The following is a 27,062-nucleotide window of genomic DNA, read 5'->3' on the forward strand; positions in this document are numbered from 1 at the left end:
GATACGCAAGGACCAGCTGTGTAAGTACTCGTTACTGGACTGGGCCGTACTGCCCGGCCATCCTGAGTCAGCACCCTCTCTTAGTGCTTCGGAGCTAACTGGTTCTGCACAGCCTCTGGTTTTCTAGTTCTAGCAGCACTCCTGGGATTCCAGACATCTTCCCCTGTGTTCTCATCTGAGTTCAACAAATGAAGTTGTGACTAAGGTTTCTGTAAACCTTGATGCTTAGGAGAGAGTTCTCTGAACAGTGAGTGTTCTGGCCACTCTCTGGAAGGTGCATCGTAACCACTGCAGATTAGGAAGTTGGCATTCCCCACACACGTTAGTATTTTGTGAACGTGGTTCCTGTGATTCAGAAGCAGAAGCCCATTAAAGGGGGAGGCTAGGCTGAGGCTGCACGCTTTCACTTCCTTTGAAGACCTTCCTTGAATACTCAGCTGACCTCCAGATAGAGCGTTCCTACCATGTCTCGAACTTCAGAATGCTCTTCAGCAGCAAGCGGATCTCTGAAGCCTGTCGATCAGCTGTCAGCACTGTTGAGAAGCCGTTAGCACCTCAGTTGATGCGAATCCTGCCAAGATTGAGACCGGAAGTGTGAGGACTGAAGTACAGTAGAGCACAGTGGTTAAGGGTGAGACTCAGGGCTACTGCCCGACGTGTGTCACCGCCTCCATGTCTCAGCTTCCTCTTACAATAAGAGCCCTGAGCTCATCAGGATGCTGTGAGGAATAACACAGGCAAACCCTTTAGGACAAGAACCCCTCGGTCAACACCAGCGGTCGTTGCCAAACTCAGCCCTAATTAGAATGGCCTGTGGGGGCTCGCGCAGGGCTCCACTGCTGCTCATACCTCTCCTAAATGCCGATTTTTTTTTTTAAACCCCACATTAGCTCCACTTGATTCCTGTTAATTTAATAATAGAATTTCAGTTTCTTTATTCAAAGAAGGCAGGTCCTTGCCCGTAAAGGAAGGATTAACGGCTTTAGCAGAATTACTCATAATTTTAAAGTTTTGTTTTGCAATTGGTACAGGTGTCCATTTATTCACTTTTAAAACTTGTACTCCTGTGTAGTTGGTGGGGAGGGGTCAGGGAAATCAAAGCCTGCCCCAGCTCTTTTTTCGCTTTACACTTTCCCTCCTGCCTGCTTATTAATAAAGCTAGGATTTGTGATACTAAATCTGACGTAGACAGAGTTTGGAAGTTGCTACCCCCAGGATTATAAACTACGTTCATAGAACCTAGGGTTACCCTTATCATTTTTGACATGGCTGATTTATGGGTGACCTTGAGCGAAAAAGCCAGAGGATGACCAAGAGGTGGGGGCAGAGTATCTCCAGCCCCCGGACTATGTCCGAACCCCTCCCACGCACTTCCTTCCTCTGGGCCTCGGCCTTAACACAGAGCAGCCTCCGCTTGTGGAAGGTAAGAAAAAATTAGAAAGGGGATCGGATGCCTCTTTCAGCTTGGCCCAATGAGGTCAGCTAGCAGCCCTTCCGACATGACCCTGCTCCCCCAACAAGGGAGAGACAGGGATGCAGTCGGCATTGGAGGTAGGCTTGAAAGCCAGCTTTTGGACAGAAACGACCCTGAGGTCTACACAGCAGTGCCATTCACCCTCCACAGCGATGCCCTGTCGGGAGCGGGCACAGGTAACGAGTGGCACTAGCATCACAGAGTGGAACCTGAGGGGTTGGTGGCTTTGAAATCAGCCCAAGTTCAGGCACCGTGTTTCCCCAAAAATAAGACCGCGTCTTACATTAAGGTTTGCTCCAAAAGACGCACTAGGGCGTATGTTCAGGGGATGTCATCCTGAAAAATCATGCTAGGGCTTATTTCCCGTTAGGTCTTATTTTCAGGGAAACATGGTACTACCTCAGTCAGTACAAGTTAGGTGAACTTGGACAACTTAACCTGTCAGAGTCCTGTTTTAGAGGTGGTTTGTGGCCCTCGCTCTTCCTAGGGGCCTCGACTGTGTTCCAGCATCACACATTTTTGTTTACATCTGTCCTCCCCAGTGGGCCATGAGCTTGAGGGCATCATCATACATCTTTCTAGCCCCAGTCTCTGGCATAATTCCAGTCCATCATCGGGCCTCAAACACTGTTGAATGAACTAATGAGTACAGAAAATCACAGTGATTCTGTAGGCTGGGCAGTAATAAACCATACTCTCTATCCTGTTATGCGTTCTCTTGTAAGTATGTTCTCTCTGAGCAAATTGAACAAATACAGGTTGTAATGCAAGAACAAACATTTACCAAGGATTAGACATGTTAAATGCATGAGGACAAAAGAGCTAAACGATAATACCTGTAATCTAATGATTGCTTCCATAGAATATCCGTTACAAACGAAAGGCAATCATGTCAGTTTTCCAGCTATTTTGTCATCTGTTTTCTTATGGATAAAAACCTTAAGGAACCATGTTCCAGAATGCTTAATGTCAACCTGACATAAAAATGCATATAATTTGATTTCCTGCCTGAAATTCACATTTAACATCCGACACTACGTTCTGAAAACTGTATGAGATGAACTGTTGGTCCCTAAAAACAATATTGCTTTCAGATTACAGCCTTGCCGGCTGTTGGAAGAGGAGAATTAGTCCTCACTTCGGATTTTCCTTCTTTATGGAGGCACCTTCCATTACAGTCTCGGCCTTGCTCTGCCCTTTAACTCCTCTGCAGGCGAGAAAAGTGAAAGAACAGAATTTCGGGATGCCTTCTTACAGAAGGATATGTTCTTCTCTGTCCTTCCATGCCATAAGTTTGTAAGAACAGGCCCCGTGGGAGAGGCTTACAGTTGTCCAGTGGTGCCAGCAGATGGCAGAGTCTCTCTCTGGGGTGCAGTATTAGGAAGCCAGTTGTTGCCACAGACCAAAGCCGTGTGCTGTAATATCAGTTTGTCAGTATTGAGGATGCCATTTTTATCTCCATCTGCCTGAATATCTGTGCCTACTTCTAAGCTGGGGAGAGGTTTCTTCGACAGGACACTGGGTAAATTGTTGTACACCCATGCAGTGGCACCCTTAAACAAAAGGGGGTGGTCCTTCCTGTGTGCTGATGTTGAACACTCTCTTAGGAGCGAGCAGAAAATATAAAATGATTAATAGTATGTACAATATTCTATTGTATAAATGGGAAAAGAAAAAGTGGGGGTATTTGCATATGTACAAAATATCTCCAGAAAGAGATTTCTACAGGCTGTGAACTTTATTCTTTTTGTAACTTTTCTGTCGTTCCTAGAGAAAACGTCATTCACTCTCCATGACCCAGTGATTCCATCTCTCAGTATCTATCCTGTAGAAACACTCAAACATGCATTTTAAGTGATGTGCACAGAGATGTGTTTACCTGCATAATTTATAGTTGCAAAAAAAAAAAAAGACCACCACCTAAGTATACATCAGTACAGTAATAAATGGCTAAATAGACCATGGTAAATCCATACTGTGAAATATTATGTAATCATTTAAAAGATTGATGTAGGCCACTCCTTCTACCTCTGCCGCCGCCGCAGCCGCCGCCACGTCCCGGGACGAGAGGAAGCGGGAGAGGAACCCACGTCGCCTGTCACCCAAGTCCTCCAGCCGCGCCGCCCCGAGGAGTGTAAGATGTTCTCCTGCGCCAAGCTTGCCTGCACCCCCGCTCTGATCGGAGCTGGATCCAGAGTTACATACAGACCAATTTCTGCATCAGTGTTATCCCGACCAGAGGCTAGGACTGGAGAGGGCTCTACGGTATTTAATGGGGCCCAGAATGGTGTGTCTCAGCTAATCCAAAGGGAGTTTCAGACCAGTGCAATCAGCAGAGACATTGATACTGCTGCCAAATTTATTGTTGCAGGTGCTGCAACAGTAGGAGTGGCTGGTTCTGGTGCTGGTATTGGAACAGTCTTTGGTAGCCTTATCGTTATTGGCTACGCCAGAAACCCTTAGCTGAAGCAGCAGCTGTTCTCATATGCTATCCTGGGATTTGCGTTGTCTGAAGCTATGGGTCTCTTTTGTTTGACGGTTGCTTTCTTGATTTTGTTTGCCATGTAACAGAAATTACTGCTTGAAATGTTGGCATTCATCTTAATTACGGATTAATTGTGTATCTTACTGTGACTCCGAAAACTATAGTATTGGTGTCATGGAAATATACGTTATTTCCAAAGTCATTTCATTAAAGATGAAAACTTTAAAAAATAATAATAATAAATAAAAATAAAAAAAATAAAAGATTGATGTAAATAAATACTGACAGGGAGACTCCAAGACATATTCAGAATAAAAAGTAAAGTTTAGAATAATGTATTCAATAGCATCCCATTTATGAAAACATATTTTTAAAAACCAGTATTATATATTTGTGTGAGGCAAGTACATGATTATACATTTATTTTTTTAAAAGATATTCACTAGAGACAGTAACCACCAGCCACCTGTGGCTTTTTCAATTAATTTTAATTTATTTAATTTAAACTTCAGCCTCTTGACCTCACTAGCCACAACTTAAGTGCTCAGTCGCCACTTGTGGCCTGTGGCTCCCTTACTGTGCAGCACAGATGATAAAACTTCCATTATTGTGGAAGGTTCTACCAAATGCTGTGTCGAGTCTTAATATCTACAACCTCCACCTAAGCTGGCAGCATCGGTATCACCTGGGAGCTTGTTAGAAATGCAGAATCTTGGGCTCCTCCCCAGACTTTTGGAACCAAAGTCTGCATGTCAATGAGAGCCTTGGGTAATTTGTATGCACAGTAAGATTTACAAACTCTGCACTCGTCTCCAATGAGAGTAGCATCCTTCTCACCAGTGTTGAGAAGCAACTTTAGCTAGTCTTCCCTCTGCACCCATTAACAAAAGCTGATCCATTACCCACTGATTAGTAAGCAGTAGCCTCTTTGTTTGAATCTCCTTAATTACATGAGTTTGAACAATGTTGGATGCTTATAGAATAGAATTGATTTTTTTTAAGGAGGTAAAGAAAATTACACAGATTTACTCGTTCCTAAAGGATGGCGTCACAGCTGCAAGATATTATAAACAAGACATTTGAAAGTGGATAGAAATCAGTGGGTCAGTAGATAATAAACAGTATATGGGTACGTGGCTCAGAATAAAATTTTCAGGAACAGCATCACATACAAAATCAAAACTGATCTCTTAAAGATTTAGATAGAATTGAAAATGATGTCCTCTTGAAATGTGTTAGAAGACTGAAAAAGTAATGGTGAAACTACTGATTCAGGCATTTCTGCTGCTAAAAAAAATTTTTGCAAAAGCTTTATCTTTTGCAAACTTGCACACTACAAATTACAGGGCTTATGGGGGCAAACTGTTGAAGCAGACCACTCAAAGCCTATACAATTCTGGAAAAAGAGTTTTTTTGAAAGGCATAATCCAGTAAGAAATACTGGCATAGTAACAGGCAATAAAGAAATACTACAGTAAGATTACAATCTTTAAAAAAATAAAAACCAACTGAAAATACCTTGATGAAAGGAGGTACAGAAAATGGTGGGGGCTTCTGGGATATGGCAACAAAATTACAATGCACAAAGGTGGTGAAAACTGAGTATTATGAAAAAAAAAGAGTATTATTCATATCTAAGATAGAGCATGTAACTAAATTGAGCCAAAAGGAAGAAGAGGGTATGAGAAGAAAAAAAAAAAGCAAAGTATAAAAGATTAGTATGTTACCCTTCACTTAAGCAAGGAGGATATATAAGAAAGTACACATGTATCGTATTTGTGCTAAATGTATACAGGAAAGATAAACCAGAAACTAAAGAGAATGGTTACCTATAGGGTGTGGGTAAAAAGGATAAAAAAGAAGGGGGAAGGAGGGGTGAGTGATAGAGATAAAAAGAGAGGGACACTCCTCTGAATATCCCTCCTGTATCTCTTTAACTCTGAGCTCCATAGAAATGTCTCACATATCCACAGGGAAAAAAAAAAGTATTAAAATCAACCGGGATGGGAGAAGAGCCCAGAATAGAATACAAATAGTAATAAATGAACAAATTAAATATATTACAAAAGACTAACATTACCATACTGAAGGAGATGGGAAAGAAAAGAACTAACCTAAGTAACTCTGGAAAACAATATATTACCTGGATACTGAAAGGCTAAAGACGAAAGAAACTGTTTACGATTACTACACTCTAGCTAGCAAATTTGTTTCTCACAGGAGTATGGGAAATTCAGTAACTACTTTGTGTGTATACCAGCACTGAACAAATAAGTGAATATGTTGTATAGAAGGGCCTGGTTTCTTATTCTCAGACAAATGTTACAAATAAGGAAGGAGGGATGGTTAGAAGTAACCTGCGGTGTTCAGTGGGAATCAGAGGTATCAATATTAAAATCATTGTATTTAATATATATTTAATCCACACACACTCCTACATTTAAAGTATTTAATATATATTTAATACACACACACTCCTACATTTAAAGTATTTAATATATATTTAATACACACACACTCCTACATTTAAATGTGTGTGTGTGCATGGGTTAGTATACCTACATACATCTCCTAGCTCCATCTGCTAAGGAGGCCTAGCAACAGTGGTACTCTTGTGACAATGAGCACACCTAGAACCTAGATCTTGGATTCTAAACACCATTCTCCGATAGAAGGAACTGAGTCTACTTTGGAAAAATACAAGATGAGCATGGAATGACCTGTTGTATCAGAAAATAAGAAGGTGCTTGAGGTACTTGAAAAAGAATAGGCACATGTCAAAAAGACAGAGGAACCAACGTGAAGGAGTTCCCCATGGACAGAGCTGGAACAATTGGAGCCACAAGATAATAATAGTGTTGGATTTCACTCAGTAAATTTCCATGAGTCCTTACTGATATAAATAGTTGAATGAATAAATGGAGGAAACAGTATCTTTTCCTTACAAAACATTCCAACTAATAAATATGAAAGGAATAAAAAATAAAAATCACCACCAGGCAGACAATACCGTAATTGTTGCAAGCCTGGTCAATTGATGGATAGTAAAATTGGTTGCGAGTGTTTGAGGAGAAATAGGGTATTTCCTAGTCTCAAAGTATGTCTCTGAGATATGTATCAATTGCCTAAGAAAAAATTACTGTGGCGAAGTCCTACGGACACCACCTCAGCCAAGTGATCAAGGTGAATTTCACCAATAATAAATTGCATTCACATCATTATGCCCTGAGATGGATACAACATCATTTCTGTGGTAATCTTTCCCAAGACGCAAAACCTCAGTGTATTCATGAGAAAACATCCAAGTTTTAAGACATTCTACAAAATAACTATCAAGGTCATGAAAGACAAAGAAAGACCGAGGAACCATGACAGATTGGAGGAGACAATAAATAAATGCAATGTACATCCTGAATTGGATTCTGAAACAGAAACAGGACATTAAGGGGAAAATTAGTGAAATTTAAATAAAGTCGGTGTTTGTTTAATAGTATTTACCAATGCTATTTTTCTGGTTTTGTTCATTGTAGAATGGTTATGGGATTGTGAGAAACGGGAAGTAGGGAGAAAAGTGTTTGTGAACTCTACTCTCCTTTTGTACTTGTATTTCAAAAGAACAATTAAAAAGAACATGGAGAGAAAGGGCATTGTTTTCAATACTCTACTTTGCATTTGCGGTATTCAACCATGCTGATGTGCTTGCATCTCACTGCTCTACTTGGCATAAAACATTTACATGCTGGGAAATTTTGGAGATGAATCAGTATAGTTTCCATCGCATACTGACCTCATTTCCCTACTTTCCAACCTCATATGAGCTAATACACCTTAAAGAATTATAGCAGAATAGACTATATTGCATGTGAAACGTTTGATTAAAATGGAATCATGAAGTATAAGAGGGGGGAAAAATCAGTATTTAAAATTCAATATAGGACTGCCATGGCCAAAACAATCTTGGAAAAGAACAAATTGGAAGACTCAAACTTACTGATTTCAAAACTTACTACAAAGTGACCATAATCTAAACAGTGTGATATTGGCATAAGGGCGGACGTAGAGACCAAAGGAATAGAATAGAAAGCCCAGAAATAAACCCAAACATATGTAGTCAATTGACTTCAACAAGACTGCCAAGACCATTAAATGAAACAAGGACAGTCTTTTTCACAAATAGTTCTGAGAACACTGGATATCTACATGCAAAAGAAGGGAGTTCAATTCTTATGTGATACCATATACAAAAATTAACTCAAAATAGATCAAAAGCCTAAGCTTAAGAGCTGAAACTGTAACACTATTAGATGAGCATAGGGAAAAATGTTCATGGCAATGGATTTGGCAATAATTTCTTGGATATGGCACCAAAAGCATAGGCAAAAAAGAAAAAAATATTAAATTGGACTTCATCAAAAGTAAAAACTTTTGTAATTCAGAGGACATTTTCAAGAGAGTGAAGACAGCCCAAAGAATAGGAGTTAGCCCACAAATCATATCTTTGATAAAAGATTAATATCCAGAATATATAAATAACTCCAAAACAATAGCCAAAAAAAAAAATGGGTTAAGGTCATGAATAGGCATATTTCTCCAAAGAAGATATAAACCTAGCCAATAAGCGCATGAAAAGAAACAACATTATTAGTCTTAGGGAAATGCAAATCAAAATCGCAATGAGATACCACTTCACACCCATTAGGATAGCTATTATTTAAAAAAAAAAAAAAACCCAATATGGAAAATAAGTGTTGGCAGGCTTTGGAGAAATTGGAACCTTCAGGTATTGCTAGTGGAAATGTAAACTGGTGTAGCCAGTGTGGAAAACAGTTTGGCAGTTCCTCAAAAGTTAAACGTGGAATTACTGTATGATCCAGCCATTCCACTCCTATGTATATACCCAAAGGAGTGAAAGCAGGGACTCAAACAGATACTTGCACACCAATATTCATAACAGCATTATCCAAAGTAGTCAAACGGTAGAAACCTGTCAAGGGCCTGTCAACAGATGAATGGATAAACAAAATGTGGTGTATACCTATAATGGGATGTTATTCAATCATAAAAAGGGATGAAATTCTGACATACGCTGCAACATGGATGAACTTTGAAAACATGCTAAATGAAATGAGCCAAACACTGCATGGGCAAATACTGTATGGTTTCTCTTGTACGAAGTACCTAGAATGGGCAAGATCATGGAGATAGAAACTAGAATAGAGGGGTCGAAAGGAGGAGGTAATGGGGGATTGTTGTTTAACGGGCACAGAGTTTCTGGGAAAATAAAATGTTCTGGAAATGGACGGTGTTGATGGTTCACAACATTGTGAATGCCCTTACTGCCACTGCATTGTATGCTTAAAAATGTTTAAAATGGTAAATGTTTAAAATGGTAAAAATACATATATTTTTAACTCAATAAAGCATTTGGTTTGAACTATGTATGTATAATTATAGTAATTAGCAATTATAAGTAGATATTTTTGTACTTTATTTACATCCCCCAAAGTTTATGTATTCTAGTTGTCCAAAAAACATTTTAAGGAACTTATCATTGAGAAAATGAGGGATCTCCTAGGTCTAGTCTGTCTTTGAGTGTATTTGTGTGTGTGTGTGTGTGTGTGTGTGTGTGTGTATGTGTGTGTGATGGGAGATAGAAGAAAAGAGAGAGAAGAGGGTGTTAGCCTCTCCATATTGTTCATCCTAGGGAAAAAAAGAACACTTCCACAAGATACTTTGGGAATGCTGCAGACAGATCAAGAAACAAAAGGAGGGAATGCATACTTAACAAACATCAAAAATGAAGGAGGGGATATCACCACAGATCCTACAGACATGAAAAGGCAAATAAAGGAATATAATGAACAACTAAATGCCAATAAACTTTAATAAAATTAGATTAAAAGAGTTTCTTGAAAAACACAATTTACCAAATGGAGATAAAAAGAAATAAAAAGCCTGAGTAACTCTATTTTTAAAGTTGAATTGATGATCAAAACTCTTCCTAATAAACTGAAAAATAAAAATCTAAATAAAAACTTAAAAAATAAACTGCAGGTTCAAATTGTTTCCCTTTGGAATTCTATCAAACATTTAAGGAAGAAATAACACTATCTTACACAAACTCCTTTAGAAAGTAGAAACAGATACCGACTCATTTTATAAAACTGATACAACCCTGCCAAAACCTTGACAGAGACACTACAAGAAAAGATAATTGCAGACCAATTTCTCTCGTGATGTAAAAATCCTTCACAAAATATCAGCAAGTTGAAAGCAGCAATACTACATCATGTTTAGGTGGGTTTCTTCCAGGTGTGCAAGGTTGCCTTCACAGTTGAAAATCAATTGATGTTATTTGCCACATGATAGAATAAAGGAGAAAAACCATATGATCGTACCAATACATGCAAAAAAACTTCCTCTGATAAAATTCAGTAGCCATCATGATTTAAAAACAAAAACCTCTTTGCAAACTAAGGCTAGAAGGGAACTTCTTATTGAATGGCATCTAGGAAAAACCTAAAGTGAAATATTGAATACTTTCCTCCTAAGAATGTGAACAAGGCTAACACTTTCGCTTTCACCACTTCTGTTCAATGTTTTTGGGGACAGAGCCAGGAGTGCAGTTTCCAGGCTCTCGGCCTCACGTGGAAAAGTGCTGGCTCAGTAAATGGCCATCAACTGTGATTGGATGGCCATCAGCTGTGGCTAGTTGGCCGTCAGCTGTAACCAGTGAGCCATTGGCCACTAATATAACTGCCGTGGCTGCGCTAGCAGAAAATGGGGGCTAGCAAGAAGGTGGTGGCTAAGCTAGCAAGTGCGGATTGCAGTCAGCACGGTGGAGTGTGGTGGAGTGTGGATTGCGGATTCTGTGGCTCCTGCTTCCTGTGTCTCCAACCTAGCTGCCAGCGAGAGTATAGTGCTATGGCTCCCCTACCTATGGCTTTGTGGGTATTCCTTTTTGGCCTCACCATGTCCTGCGTTCTTATGTGTGGAGCGGGAGCTGAGATCCCGCAGGCCACCCCGCACGACACATGGCACAGCGAGCAGGGTCTCCTGCATGACAATGTTATAATGGGGTCCTAGCCAATATTAAAAGCTAAGAAAAAGATGTAAAAGTCACACATATTACAAAGGAAGCAATAAAACCATCTCCATTTTAAAAAGCATTAAAATTCACAATATACTAAGGAACTATTTTAACAAAAGACACCTACACCTCTACAGTAAAAATTATAACATATTACTGCCAGGACTTAAGTTGTAATTTAACGACTGCTATTTATTCAAATAGTTTGTGAGGAGGTTCTGTGGGAGGCACTTAAATGTTTGGATGCAGCATCCCTCAAGCTGGACAAAAGCCTTACACAGGCCCTGGAAAGATTTGCACTACTGGTCAGCCCTGCTCACAGCTGGTCAAAATTTTATAACAGAAGAGTAAATCCACAATTACTATGTATTTTCCTCATCCTCTCTGCACTATATTGGTGTTCCCGTTCCATAGCACACTATGTATGACATTCCAGAAAAGGAAGGGGAAGCACGATTGAAAACACAAGCATTTTATCTTATTGATTTTCCATTGATGTTTGCTTAGCATATACTACCGTACGTTCATTTGGAGGAAAGGAAAGGATCACGTTTACCTGAAAGCCACTCCAGGAGTAGCCCATTAAATCTAGAGGAAGCAGAACTGTTACTCTTGCTCTCATGAGCAAATGACGGATAAAAAGTGAGTGCTCATCTTTTACTGTAACAGAGAGCTCGGGAAAGAGCCCAAATCCACCTCTTCTCTTCCTCTTTTCTCTCCTTCTTTCATCCTTTCAGAGGTTTCTACTTTCAAGTTTTGGTGAGCTTAATTCTGACCAGTTGGTGAAAAAAACCATTTGCCCTGTAAGCAAACAAGAGCACTTTCTTGTCTATGTTGCATATGATCTAGCAATATTTGGGCTTACACTTTTGTCAGCTTGAAATAATTTCAATATTAACAACACTTTTATATTTAGTTTTGGGTTTTTCTAGCTAAGATTAGTAAAACATAAGTTAAAAAATCACTGGGAGACTTTCTAAATATTTGGTTTATTTTACACACAATGGCAAAGAGATTTTTTTTTTTCTGTTCAGCAATTCCAACTTACAAATAAGGCCAGAATAGCAGTTTAATGTCTTTACCATTTTCTTTGCCCCCAGAAAAAAAATATTAATAGACTCTGTGGTAGGCAGAATGCCCCTTTCCCAAAGATGTCCTCATTTTAATCCCCTAAACCTGTGAGTATGTTATTTCACGTGACGGGGGAGAATTAAGGTTGCCGCTGGAATTGTTCGCTCATCAACTGACGTTGAGAGGGGGACAGAATCGCAGATTATCCAGGTGGACCCTATGCAATCATGAGGCTCCCTTATAAGTGGAAGAGGAGAGACAGTGTCAGAGTGACTCATGAGAAGACTCGCCTGGCCACTGCTGGCTCTGAAGGTGGTAGGGGGCCACCAGCTAGGAATTCAGGCAGCCTCAAGAAGGTGTAAAAGGTAAGAAAACCGATTCCTCTAAGGCCTGGAAGGAACACAGCCCTGCTGACACGTTCATTTTAGCTCATTGAGACCCATTATAAACTTATGTCCTCCGGGATTATAAAATAATAAATCCGTGTTGGTTTTTAAGCCACTAAATTGGTAGCCATTTGTTAAAGCTGCAATAGGAAACTAGCACAGAATCTTTAGAGTTGAATCACATAATTGAGTACTTTGGACACAAGGTGGCACTAGACGATCAGATTTATCAAAGAATCCCTTTCAATTTTGTGATGCTAATATATTACTGAAGGCAATGTCGTAGTTTCTTCCTAGCAAAAAAAATTTTTTAATTATCTTGTCACATTTGCATCGAAGTTCAATGTTGTTGGTAAGTCCCTTAAACTGGCCTTGATGAATTTTTAATTTGATTTCTGGCAATGGTGCTTTAGGGTTTTTTAAATCCATAATGATGGACTATAAATGAATAGAAGCCACTAGAATATGTGTCAGAATCGTAAGAACTTTCTTTGTTCCCAGTACCTACAATACTGCCATCAGCCCATAGCAGGTGCCCAATAAATACTTGTTAAATGAAAAAACATCTCATGTCCAATTTGTACAGATAAATGGTTTATCACGTCTTTTCTGACACTAACCTAAATAATCTGGAACTTGAAGATAATCTTTTGGTCCAAGAATTTTTAATTTAGTACTATGCAGAGAGCATTCATTTATTTGAATGTGCTTACAATACATTCTCTGTGCTAGAAATGAAACAGCCGTTCCTTGTTCTATAGAGCCCACCCTGCCCTCCACCCAAGGTGTGTCCACTTCTGACACCAACGCACCCAGGCTTCCTAGTCTCCTTCCAGTGTGTGCTGATGACTGTGAGAGAGTGTGTGCATGGTCATAGAACAAGGGACCAAAAGTGAACCGCCTTGGGAAGCAGGGTTTCTAGGTACTCTATGCATTTCACGGTACCTGCCCGTGGCCGTGGGTGCTTTGCGCCTACTCTTCCCTCTGCCCCTGGGGCGTTGGGCCCTCTCCCTTGGTTTGTCCAATTCTCCAAGTCAAAGTGAGAAAGTGTCCTCTTTGGAGAGTTTTTGCCAGTGTACCCTATCCCCAAACACCCTGTAAATTCTGATTCCTCTCTATTCTTGTAGTACTGTGTGCTAGTACATACTGTGTTCCCTTTTCATATATTTCATAGTTAGTTGTGTAAAGTGGCACCAGATTATAATTTCCCTGTAGAAAGAATTGTTATTCTTTTTTGTATCCTCGACACCCAGCCAATACTGGAAAAAAATAAATGCTTCTGAAAGGAAGAGAAGGAGGGAGGCAGGAGGGTGTCCCATCATTGGGCTCGGACTGCAGATAGGTAAAATAACTGTTCCTGATTTCTTAATATTTATGTGTAGGCGTGTGCACATATATTGAACCCAGAAGTAATCAGGATTACATCCATTATTTCAGTAAAATTACCTTTTACAAAGTCTTAGGGTAGTAAATATAACGAGACTTGAAATCAATGCTATCTTTCCTCTTTTAAAAAGATAAGGAAGGAATTTGAATGCAAGTTGTAATGTTTTTCTTCAAAGAGGAATGATTTGCCACTCTTTAATTTGATAATGCTCTTTATGCTTCAAGTACGGACTCGGACTTTAAATATTAATAAACCTCAGAAAGCAGGAATCAAATCCTCAACCCTTCGTGAATTAATTATCACAACTTTAAAACTCCAATTTTACAAAGCAAATCATAAAGAGCAAAATGGCTTTTCCAAATCATGTCTTCTTTTTGGTATTAACTCACATGATTAAATAAAATTTTGTGTGTATTAAACTCAGTATTAATACCATAACATAGTTGGCTATTATTATTGTATAATTTCAACTATATATTCTTTGCATTCAATATAATGACTATTATTTTCATCAACTTTTGTTTTTCGCAAAGTGCTGTTTGAATAGTATAAAAGATCAAATATTGCAATAAAGTAATTTTTACAAAACAGCGGTCCATTCTCTTCACCTCCCTACCCCCATTATCCACCAAGTAACCAATTTTAATTTTTTTAGCTATTTTCTCTTATTTCTAAATCATATATGTATACATTACTTCCCTTGACTCATCTGAATAGACTTAACTGTTGATTTCCAGTTATAGATAATAAGGATTTTAGATCATTTGTAGCCCCTCTTTCTCTTCCACCATCTTCTCAATGAAACTATATCTCAAATATCTGTTACATCTGTACCCAGTGTTTTCATAATTTTGACTAGGTATATGTACTATGTAGTTTACTTTTGAGCCAAGTGGCATGATTATACATCCTTTCTCACATAACTTGGTTTTTATCTGAAGTTAAAAGTGGCCTCATTTTAAAACATTTTCTTAATTTTCTTTGAACACCTGACTAGATATTCCCACCTCCTCAACAACTCTGTAAAATTTTACAAAACTTGTTAGGTAATTGAGGAATTGTGTCTCCATCCCCCACCTTCTTCAGTCCCAGACAGCCCTCCCAATGCTTCCTCTCTCTTATGGCTATCTGAATGGCTCCTCTGTGGCCCTGTCAGTCCGCTGTTGTGTTGGGACTTTCATTTGCCATCACCAGGGAAATTCTCTTTGCCTCTATTGGATCCTGTTTCCTCCATTCCTTGTATCTTAATACCTCAATCTCCTCCTAAGTTGAGCCCTTTTGTATGTGCACGCACACACATTCTTGGCTTTCTAAGAAACGTGATTAGGAAGTCTATTTAGAATTCTTGGTTTAAAACAAAACAATTTTCCCTTGGAAATTGGAAGGTCTATCTTCATTATCTGAAGGTCTACCTCCCATTCGGGAAATTTGATGCCATTCTTATTCACAATCCTCTATCCATTATTTGTCTCAACCCCGTCCCCTTCACTCTCACCAGATGCTTTTAGAATCTTCTCTTTATCCCCAGTGTTTAAAATTTCAAGATAATGAGCCTTTTGTTGTTGGTTTTTTGTTGTTTGTTGGGGGTTTTGTTTTTGTTTTGTTTTGTTTGCTTTTTGTCTTTTATTCACTGGGCTCGATACCAAAAGGGCTTTTTGAGAAGAGGCTCATCTTCTGCTCTGGAAAAATCTCTTATGTGATTTTATAATACTTTTCTCCACCATTCTTTTCTGTCCTCTCTGGCACTCCTATTATTCAGCTTTTAAGCCTCCTGCATTGATCAACTAATTTCTTAAGTTTTCTCTCTTATTGTGTAATTATTTTGCTCTACAGCTTGGCTTCCCTAACTATATCATCCACTTTTCTACTGAGGTTTTCATTTCTGCCATCCAAATTTATTCTCCTAATGTTTGTGCTGTTGTTCTCCAAATATTCTTCTTTTAAAACTACCATTTTATTCCTGTTTTATGGATATAACATCCTCTCTTATATCTCTGAGAACAGTAATGATTTCTTTTCCCCATTTTTCTTCTCCCTCGGAGTTTCCTCCGAGTTCCTTTAAAAAGAAAACAGAAAAGAAAAACAGGTTAATTGGGGATATAATTTATATGCCATAAAATTCACCCATTTTAAGTGTCTAATTCATTGACGTTTAGTATATTTATTGAGTCGTTCAACCACCACTGCAATCCAGTGTTAGAATATTCCCATCACCCCGAAAAGATTTCTGTGCCGGTTTGCAGTTCATCTCCATTTCCAACGCTAGTCCCAAACTGCCACTAATCTGCTTTCTGTCTCCATACATTTGCCTTTCCTAGACATTTCATATAAATAGAATCATAATGATATGTGTTCTTCTGTATCCCATTTCTTTCACTTCACATGATATTTTTGCAGGTCACCCTCGTTGCAGCATACGGCACTAGTTCCTGTTTATCGTTGAGGAGTATTGTATTGTGTTGATTTTGTTTTGTCCTTCACCGGCTGACTAGACATTTGGGTTATTTACACTTTGGTGAGATTATAAACATATGTTTGTTATTTTAATATTTCAGTTTGAACTCTATGTTTCACATTACAGAGTTCTTGCCCAATGTATGATGCTCCCTAGCAATCTGCTTATATTTAGAAAGGGAGGCCAGAAAAGTTATTTGGAAGCTGTGTAGGTGTGCGGTGGGAGGTGGCGAAGTGGGGGCGTCATGGTCATTCTTTGGGGAATATCTTCATGTCAGTGTTTTCCGTCCTTCTTCTCTTGGGCTGGTGGAATTTTCCAGAGGAGACTCTTCACTGTTTTGACTGGACAGAACAATCCTAGCTTCTAGCGTTCCATGCGTCAAGAGGAAAGAGAAGGCTGAAATGTCATCAATTTTAGGACATAAGCTTTTACTTAATCCCCTTGTTTTCTGTAGGAGCTCCCTGCCTCCTTCAACTGTGCCTTGTGTCCCTGAGTCAAGAGACCCTGTTTTATTGTTTTATTCTCTTACACTGGGGTGGTGGCACCGAGTAGAGGAGGAGATCTGGAGATGCTTTTTAAATAGACTTCCCAACAATCTCTGTTTTTAGCTCTACCATTATCTGCTCCTCCTTCCCCAGTTCACAGCTGTCTGGTGCCAGTTTCTGAATCTTTGGGGTTCTGCAGGGTAAAGTAGGCTACGTCTCTGCTTTGCCCACGGCCACTTTGGGATTAGCTTTTGTGGATCCACTAATTCACCTACCATTTTCAACGTACTTTGTAGTGTCCCAAATTTTACTGCTATTGTTTTCTTTCCTGATCTCATTATGGGCTTGTGCGTCTATAAAAATCCTTTTACTCTCATTTTCATAGCACTTTCATCTGGAACAGCGTGTTTATTCAACCCGCTATCTTTAATGAGAATCTCAATTTAATTCTTTAATGAAAAAGAAAACTTTCAATCCCAAATAATTTAAGTGGATACCTCACTCTCAAAGAAGCGTATCCTAACTCCCCACTCCTTACATGTGTGTTGCACACACTGACTTCCTTCCAGGAGTGCAGATGGGAAGCCCTGCAGGAGGAATAGCTTCATAGTGAGAAACCTGACAAGCGTTACGTCAGCCGGGTGCTTAAGGTCAGTATCAACAGTGGTCGATCACGTTCCTAATGGATAGCCTTGGTGGTCCGCTCTCAAACACATAACCCCAGTCTAATCGTGAGAAAAACATCAGACAAATCCCAATCGAGGGACAAGCAGTAAAGTACCTGACCGGTATTTCTCACAACTGTCAAGGTCATCAAAAGCAAGAAAAGTCTGGAGACCTGTCACAGCGAGGACGAACCAAAGGACATCTGATGAATAAAGGTTATATGGTGGCTGGGAGGGGATCCTGGAGCAGAAAATGAGCATCAGGCCAAAACTAAGGAAATCTGAAGAGTGTATGGACTTCAGTTAAAGTGATGTGTCAGTATCAGTTCCTTAATGTGACAAATGTACTGCAGTAACGGGGAAACTGGGTGTGAGGCATATGGGAACTCTCTAGTATCGGCACAAGGTTTTTATAAAGCTAAAATTATTCTTTTTAAAAGTTTATTAACAACAAAAATAAATAAATCCGTCTGATTTATCCTTTGGCTATTTATTGACACCTTCATGCCAAAAGAAATGTGCCAGAAATTATCCTTTTACAATTTGGCTCATTTCTACCTCTCAATGAAACTATCAGCAATCTGTTCTAATTCATGTATTAGATCAGTTTATTCATTCTCTTTTCCAAATATTTATTGAGCAAATCCTATGTTCCAGGAAAATACTTGTTGCCGGGTCTACAGAGATTAATAAAATATGATTCCTGGGCCACAAAAAGTTCACATTCTGGGAACACAGACAGACATACCACCCTTCTTGTGTTCCACTTTTCTAGAAACACACCAGCTATGATTGAATGTGTTTTACTATTCATATTTAGAGAACAAAGAAAATAACAGCTGATGTTTTTCTCTAACATTTAAAAGCTTTTGTTTAGGTGATACGTGGAATCCCCTTGAATTGTGTTATCAGTTAGGAAACATGCAAGAAAGATTAGCTAACAACCTGATACTAAAGGGCGTATTGACAACAGAGAAACAGAACTTCCTACTGTTTGACATGACGACACATCCCCTCACCAACAACAACATTAAGCAGCGCCTCATCAAGAAGGTCCAGGAAGCTGTTCTGGACAAATGGGTGAATGACCCTCACCGCATGGACAAGCGCTTGCTGGCCCTCATTTACCTCGCCCATGCCTCCGATGTTCTGGAGAATGCTTTTGCGCCCCTTCTGGATGAGCAGTACGATTTAGCCACCAAGAGAGTGCGGCAGCTCCTGGACTTAGACCCCGAAGTGGAATGTCTGAAGGCCAACGCCAACGAGGTTCTGTGGGCGGTGGTGGCTGCGTTCACCAAGTAACTGCTCAGAAGGAAGTGTTCTCCTTCTCGCTCGTAAACCAGGAGCTTTTCTTCGCTCGGCTTCTGGTTTTCTGCATTTGTACTTTCCCACATTATAATTGATTAGCTTTTGTTTTATGAAATGATAGGTGGTTTGTGTGTGTGTGTGTGTGTGTGTGTGTGTGTGTGTGTGTGTGTGTGTGTAGGAATCTGCTGGTATGTGAGATTTCTATTTAAGTTTAGAAAAACGTTTTACTGCCTATTTGGCATGTCATTCCATCTTGGGTTCAAGGGAGTTGCCCTTCTCACTATAATAGGTTTGGAATTCCATTATGTTTACTTTCAAACCACCTCCAGTTCCAAACACATCATTAGTATCTCCTCAGTTTAAAATTTTCCTCAAGTAAAAATTCTTCTATATTCTTCAAAAATTGAGACAGAAGTCACACACACGCACAAAGTGTTTAAGTCACCAAAAGCAAAAAGCTGTATTTATGAGGTATTTTATGGTAGAGCTCAGTTGAAGATGCATACCGTAGAAGTATTTTTTCCTGGCATTATGCTAAGTCAGACAGAGAAAAACAAATACTGTATGATATCACTTATATGTGGAATCTAAAACAGCCGAACTCATAGAAACAGAGTAGAAGTACTGGGGGGTGCGGGAAATGGGGAGATGCAGGTCAAACAGTACGAACTTCCAGTTATAAGATAAATAAATTTTGGGGACCTAATGTACAGCGTGGGATTACAGTTAATAATACTGTATTTGAAAATTACTGAGAGGAGATCTTAAATGTTCTCAGCACAAAAAGAAATGGTAATTATATGATGTGATGGAGGTGTAAGCTAAATGCGATGGTGGTAATGAATTTGTATTACACAAGTGTTATATATCAATTATATCAATTGATTATATATATATATATATATATATATATATATATATATATATATATATATATATGTCAATTATATCTCAATGAAGCTGGAAAAACTTTGCTTTCCACAATCTTGTATTTGGATATTTTCATCATTCAATCATAGGTAAATTGTTCCACAAAGACATCTGTGTTAAGGTACAGCGCATTTATACTGTATATAGTGTGGACTTCACATGAATTGCTCCTCAATTATGAAGCTGTGCTGTTACCATAGCTTCACAATAAATCTTGGTAACTGAGGACCAGTCCTTCCTCAAAATTGTGTTGGTAATTCTGAGCCCTTTGCTCTTGCGTATGAGTTTTAGAAATACCTTATCAAGTTTCCTGAAATATCCTGTGGGGATTTTGATTGGTATGACATTAACTATATAGATTTATTTGAGGGAACTGACATCTTTATGATATTCTTTCCATCTAGGAACATGGCAAACTTTCTGTGGTGAATTAAATATGGGCACAAATTCTTTGCAGCAGCTTCTATCAAAAGGTGAGGTCTATTTTCCAACCTCCTGAATCTGGGGTGGCTTTGTTCTTTGCTTTATCCAATAGAGTGTGGCAGAAGCGACATTTTGTAAGTCCCAGAGTTTGGGACAGATAAAGTGATATTGTTTCTGCCTTCATTCTCTTGGAATGCTGCCCTGAGACCACCATAGCATAATGAAGCCCAGGATAAAAGAGCATATGGAAAGAGAAACCCAGCTGTCTCAGCTAAGTTCAGCAACCAGCCAGCTGACCTGCCAGCTGAATGCAGCTGCATGTATGAGCCTAAGTGAAAGCAGCAGTGAAATGCTCAGCCAACTCAGAGAATTATGTGAAATGACAAATTCTTATTGATTTAAGCCACTAAGTTTTGAGGTGTCTTTCCACAAGAAAGACTAGCTGCAAGAGAAAATGGTACCCAAAAAATGAGGTGCTCTATAGTAAAAAACCTAATACATGTGACATGGCCTTGGGACTGCCTGGTGGATAGAGGCGGGAAGGGTAGCAAGGAGACTTAGGGGAGGCTGGAAAAGCAGTGAGGGAATTACTCTTGAAGTCTGGAAGGATGGTAAACCATGTTTTGTGCTAGTGAAAAAAATTGCCAAAACTGTTGTCAACACCACACGAGGCAGAAGAATCGCCTAGCCCACCCATAGAATCATGAGACATAACTGAATTATTGTTGCATTTAAGACAATAAGTTTTGGGGGTGGTTTATACAATAGATAAGTGGAACACTAATGAACTTGTGAATCTGACTGTTATGGACTGAATTATGGCACCTCAAAAGTGCATATGTTGATGTGATACAGAATTGTACACCTGAAATCTATGTAATTTTACTAACAATTGTCACCCCAATAAATAAATAAATAAATAAATACATAAATAAATAAATAAAAAGTGCATATGTTGAAGCCCCTAACCCTCAATACATCTGTATTTGGATATAGGGCCTTTGGGGAGGTAATTAAGATTAAATGAGGTCATTAGAGTAGGGCCCTAATCTGATAAAACTGGTGTCCTTATAAAAAGAAGAGACACCAGAGATCAAATAACATGTCTATAGATATTCTTGGATATTTTTATACAGATAATATCAGAAAAGGATGAGGTTCATTTCAAATTATTATAGCTCATTTATTTTTTTTTTCCTGAGCTAAGTCAGCAACGTTTATTTCTGATACTGTTTTCATTTAATTTTGGAATAGGTATTATATTCACATCCTTCAAGAAATAATAAAAGGTAGATAGTGAAAAGTCCTGCTATATCTTCATTCTTTGTTTTATTACGGTGGCAAATATAATATTGACCGATACGGATATTAGCAATGTCTCTTTTAGCTGCCTTTGATAAAAATGTTTCTAAATTTTGTATTTAAAGTGTTGCTCTCTATAGGTTTTTGAGAGAGATATTTAATTCATCAGGTTAAGGAAATTGTCTTCTGATCTTTAAGTTGCTGAGAGCTTATTTACCATGACTGAAAATGGAATTTTATCCTTTTTTTTTTTTGGTTTTTAATTCTGAGGTATACCTTACATACCATGAAATGCACAAATCATGTGTTGATTTTAGTGAGCTTCGATCTGCATATTCCCGTGTAACCCACGCCTCTCTCAAGATATAGAATATTCTCATCACCCTAAAAAATTCACTTGTGCTCCTTTCAAGTAATCCTGCTACCCGACCAACCTGAGACAACGACCCTTTTGATTTTTCATACTAGGTTAAGTAATCGGTAGTTTGTTATTTTCTTTTCTCTCTTGTTTTCTGAGTAGTATTCCATGATATGAACATACTGAAATTTACTTAACAATTTTCTTGTTGAGGGACCATTTGGGTTGTTTCCAGTTTTGAGTTACATGAATAAACCAGCTATGGACATATTATGGAACCCATGTTATGGAATGTGGAGGTCTGTTCTCCAGGGCCATTCCATTTCTCCAGGGGAGATACCGTTAATTTCTGCCAAGAGGGTACATACCTTGCTGCAGGCATCCTCAGAGACAGTGTGAGTGGGCTGGGGACAGGAAAAATAATAGCCGTTCCTTCTTGATCATCCTACACAAAGAAGGCAAAATGATAAACCCTGATAATAGATCCAGACTTCCCAATCACCTTTTCAGTGCCTCATTTAAAAATAGAAACATCATCAAGGATCACAGACCGCTGTTTTTCCATCAGCTTTGTTTGCAGCCCTATTTCTCATGCTTGTCCCCCAGTGCATGTCCAATCTTTGGTCCTCAAATTCTCTAGGATTCTGTCAGGCAAATAATCTTCTTTCCTGACCAACTTTTCCTCCAAAAGCCCTTTGAGCTATAACTTTCTCTGCCTTTCTAAATCAATTGGCACTCATCTATTTACCGTATTTCCCTGAAAATAAGACCTAGCCGGATAATCAGCTCTAATGCGTCTTTTGGAGCAAAAATTAATATAAGACCCAGTATTATATTATATTATATTATATTATATTATATTATATTATATTATATTATATTATAGACCTAACATGCCTTTCTTCTTCCACCTTCAGATCCCCTTGACTACTGGAACCCATTGTCAAGGGAGCCTGAGAGATGCAAATCTGCCATGGTCAGCCTCCCAGGGCCCCAGAGCAGGGTAGAGAGAGCAAAAAAAGAATGATCAGCACGTGAAGATTTTAAGAAATATCTGTTGCATTACTTGGGCGGGGTGGGGATCAAAATGTGTGAAAAGTCTAAACATTCTCAATGATATAAAGTGGCTAAAACAGAAAATTGCAAGTCATCTTGTGAGAAGAAATATTTCTTCATTTGACCTTTGATACCTGTCATAAGCAGAAATAGATGCGGGCATTTCCAATTAGCAAAGGAGATTGTTTCATGTCACATATTTCATTCCTTAAGGTGACTCCTAATTTATCACCTCAGTGATGGAACCAACCGTCACTAAGGGAAGAGAATAGGAACAAAACAGTCAGCTCTGACTTAGTGGAACTGACCAGGCTAAGGCATCAAGGACTTTTTCCAAAGTGTGCAAGGGTGTAATTCCAGGAAGTGTCTGAGCCTCCTCATGGATCTCTCTACGGATTTCTTTAAAAATTCAAATCCCACAGATTTATTTATTGTATGCTGAGAAATCCACTGTGTCTTAAGCACTAAGATCTGGATGACACTTAGTTTAGCGTGATCCCAGAAGTGAGACTATGTATTCCTTGCATTTTACTTAAAGCTTAATTGTATGCCAGGCTGCTTTCCCTTTTGATAATAAAGCCTAATCATAGTATTTGATCCAAAATGATGTCCCACTTGGCAAAGCCGCGATTTAAATTTCTGCGCTTTGTGTCCAGGATAAGTATTTATTAAGTAATATGTTTTATTTCAGGTTGATGATGTCTTGTACTACTAGTAATCAGTGGATGGGATTCAGAGGCCTGTGAAACCCCTAAAGTTGATTCCAAGGTGTTTGGCATGCATTCGAGTATGTTTTTCTGGGAAGATCTATTGTTTCCACAAATACTCCAAATCTATGCTTTCCTCTGCCTTTCTAAATCAATTAGCACTCCTCTTTCTAGTTTTCATGAACTGATGGCCCTTCTACCTTTTATCTCATCGCTTGGGCTTACATATTTTCATTCATTAGCTATCATTATAGAGTTTTCTCAAAAGAGAGAAAAGGTAAACACGTGTGATTAGCTGATTTTCATGTTAAGAACCATGGCTAAATACAAATATATCGGAAATGAGACTGGGTGAAAAACGACAGAGCTATACAAAGTCTTTTTCAAAGTAGAGATAGGAATTTATATCAAAGATACTTTCCCTGAGAATCTTGTTGGCTGGCCTTATGGTACTTTAGGGGAGAGAGTTTGGGGTGTAAAAAAACAAAAAGTAAGACAATCTTTCCCCTGAATTTAATGACTTTTCCCCTGAACAGGATTGGTTTCGTGGTCCTAGACTGGGACCTCATTCTCTCCTTGAGACTCCCATTATATTTATTCGGGGTTTTTACATGATGGTGGGAGAATATTCTTGAGCCTGCCAAGGTGATTACAGGCAGCTTCCTGGATAAAAGAGTTGGTGCTCCATCCTGGGAATGGTGCATCAATAGAAAGGAATTGCTGCCTGTTTGGGCAACTATTATATAGATGTGGGCTAAGGAAGGGGTCGCAAACTCAATGCCTCTTGGGAGCTCAGCTGGTATGAGGTGGGTAAGTAGGGCTGAACCAAAGAAGTTATGCTTTATATCCAAAGGGGGCAGCGTTTCCTCAACTCCAGTTTTTTTGTTTTTTTTATATAAAAAATTATAATTTGTAGAAGTTGGCAACTAATTCAAAACATTTTAAAACATTGTGTGGGATGAACATATGTTTTGAGGGTGTATTTGGCCCAAGGGCTGCCGGTTTGGGATCTCTGGTGTAAAGTCGTCGTTCCCAAGCCTGGCTGCAGATCAGAATCATCTGTGGAGCTTAAAAAACACAGATGCCCAGTCTCCTCCCAAACTCGCTGAATCTCATCTCTGGGGGTGATGCTGACACACAGCCAAGTTTGAGAGCCACGAGAACAAAGAATTGGCTGATAGAACAGCATTTACCATCCTTAAAACTACAAAATTCAGAAATGATCACAATAAAGGAAGTCAGAGAGAAATGAACACGGTCCCCCGTGGGAGAGCAACCGTGGTGAAAGCTTACATAGGAACACCTTTACATGTGTCCTCACATGTTTCAAATTTCGTTTTTCTGATCTTTTTACAGAGCCGTGCCTTTCAACATAGTAGCCACTAGCCACCTGTGGCTACTTACATTCGAATTAATTAAAATTAAATCAAGTGTAAAATTCAGGTCCCCCCTCAGACGAGCCGCATTTCAAGTGCTCAGTGGCCATATGTGGCTTGTGGTTCCTGTGTTGGGCAGTGCAGACACAGAACATTTCCACCATTGCAGGAGGTTCTATTGGACAGCCAAGACGTGAAAATCAGGAGAACTCTGCAGACTTTTGAGCTGTTCATCTGGGACTCTGGTATTTCAAGGGAGTGGTACTTAGTACAGAATAAAACATTTCTGAATTGGCCACACAGGTCTATGCTCTTATAGAGAGTGACGTTCACCCTAATGCCAATTAATTAGCAGATATGATGATTTTTTCAAATGCAAAAGTATTCATGCCGTCACTGGACAAATATTTATCCAGTGTTTTCTATGTGCCAAGTACTCTGTTTTCAAATTACTCATGGAACTGAGTAGGGTTGAAAAATTGGCTCAAACAGCTTTCAATAGTTATCCTTCCAGGTATGTATGTTACCTTTAGTTTTCAGTTGACGTTTCCATTTTTGATTGTATGGCATTCCGTTTAACGCAATAATTATCATTAGAGTGAAACATGTTATTTGGTACGTGTAATGTAGCGTAATGGTTAAAAGGAAGAAGAGAAAGGTGGCAATGGCTAACAGCAGAGAAGTTTTCTCTTTGCTGAAAAGTGGTGATGAGTTTCAATCTGACCATGACTAGGTGTAGTCATGACACTCTGCCCAACAGTGTGACACCATCTAACCAGAACAGTGGTCTATACAGCCATTCAACCCAGCCAATGTGCACTTCTTACTCTTACTCAAATGACATACAGTGGGATGAAATCCAGAGAGAAAAACAAGACAGAAAGAACCTTAAGGTTAAGCGGTGTAGGCCTTGGGGTTAAGTGCCAATTTTAAAATTTACACAAAAATCTGAGTTCTTGGGAATCAATATATTCCAAAATAAAAAAGTAGATTTTTAGGTACAAAAAGTCATAAAATAATTTAGGAGAGAGCATTGTTGGATAATGTTAAGAATTAATTAATATAAGGCAGCTTTATGGAGACCCTGATTACGGTAAGACCAAGCTGAGTGATAAATAATTGCTAGGAACAAGATGGGAATAAAGGTGACCCTGCAGAAGACGGAGTGGCTTGAGGCCTAGAAATCTCTTCTCTAGTCATGAACACTTAACGAATTCCTCAGGGACACATGGATGGGATCTTTAAATGGACCAACAAGTTAACTTATTTTTTGTCTGTAGTATAAATCTGATTGGGTGTTTTACAATCTCCATGTGGCTCTTAGGAAATAATAAAGGTTGGGCTGCTTCTGGAATGCAGTAAATAGTTGAGTTCTTATTGTAATGGTTACATGTCTCTGATAGTGTTAAAGAGTCATTACTAAGGGACTTAATTCTGGGAGTTTTTCTGTTAGTGTCCCTGGTTATCAAATCTTATCTCATAGTATGAACTACCACCTTTATGAAAATGTCAGCCAGGCCTATTGATTCACCATCAATGAATGACTGGCACAAAATAAGTACTGCGTCTTATTCAGGAGTGACCTGAGTCTCTCCCTTTCATATACACACACACACACACACACACACACACACATCTATATTTATAATTCATATGACATGCCAGGTTCTGTGTTAGGTGATGGGAGCAGAAGATCAATAGAACACAGAACTTACCCTTGAAGAACTCATATTCTAGAAGGTGAACAATTAATTTGATGTGATAAATGTAATAACAGAGACACAAAACTGAGAGACTGACATAACTACATACAAGAGAAGATTGTTTAGGGATTGTGCATAAGTCCTTTTTTATTTGATGTTGACTTTACAACAAAGACCCAGAAGGGTAAAGAGCATTTTTGTGTGTTGTTAGATCCAAAGCTGCAATATTATTGTTTTAGTCTTGGTCATCATCCTGTGTTGAAATAGCCACTGAAATTCTTCTTCCAGACTGAACCCAGCTGAAGGAAGAATCTGAAATGAGACCAAGAAAGAACAAAGTAGTGCATGGAAAATAGCTTCTTCAAACCCACAAATGTCTGGGATATGAAACCCTAACTAGA

At 38.9% G+C, this 27,062-nt stretch overlaps 2 protein-coding genes across 2 annotated transcripts; both read left to right on the forward strand.

Moving 5' to 3' along the window:
* Positions 1–3,494: 3,494 nt before the first annotated feature.
* Positions 3,495–4,189, forward strand: LOC117024956 (ATP synthase F(0) complex subunit C3, mitochondrial-like). The gene has a single exon (XM_033110702.1). The coding sequence runs from the start codon at positions 3,614–3,616 to the stop codon at positions 3,935–3,937; it is 324 nt and encodes a 107-aa protein (XP_032966593.1). The 5' UTR covers positions 3,495–3,613; the 3' UTR covers positions 3,938–4,189.
* Positions 4,190–12,347: 8,158 nt separating this feature from the next.
* On the forward strand, positions 12,348–18,925 carry LOC117025122 (Golgi phosphoprotein 3-like). The gene is made up of 2 exons (XM_033110897.1): positions 12,348–12,435; positions 18,376–18,925. The coding sequence occupies exons 1-2, from the start codon at positions 12,348–12,350 to the stop codon at positions 18,798–18,800; spliced, it is 513 nt and encodes a 170-aa protein (XP_032966788.1). The 3' UTR covers positions 18,801–18,925.
* The last annotated feature ends 8,137 nt before the right edge of the window (positions 18,926–27,062 follow it).

This window comes from Rhinolophus ferrumequinum, chromosome 7 (genome assembly GCF_004115265.2).
Source record: "Rhinolophus ferrumequinum isolate MPI-CBG mRhiFer1 chromosome 7, mRhiFer1_v1.p, whole genome shotgun sequence".
Taxonomy (NCBI): Eukaryota; Metazoa; Chordata; class Mammalia; order Chiroptera; family Rhinolophidae; genus Rhinolophus; species Rhinolophus ferrumequinum.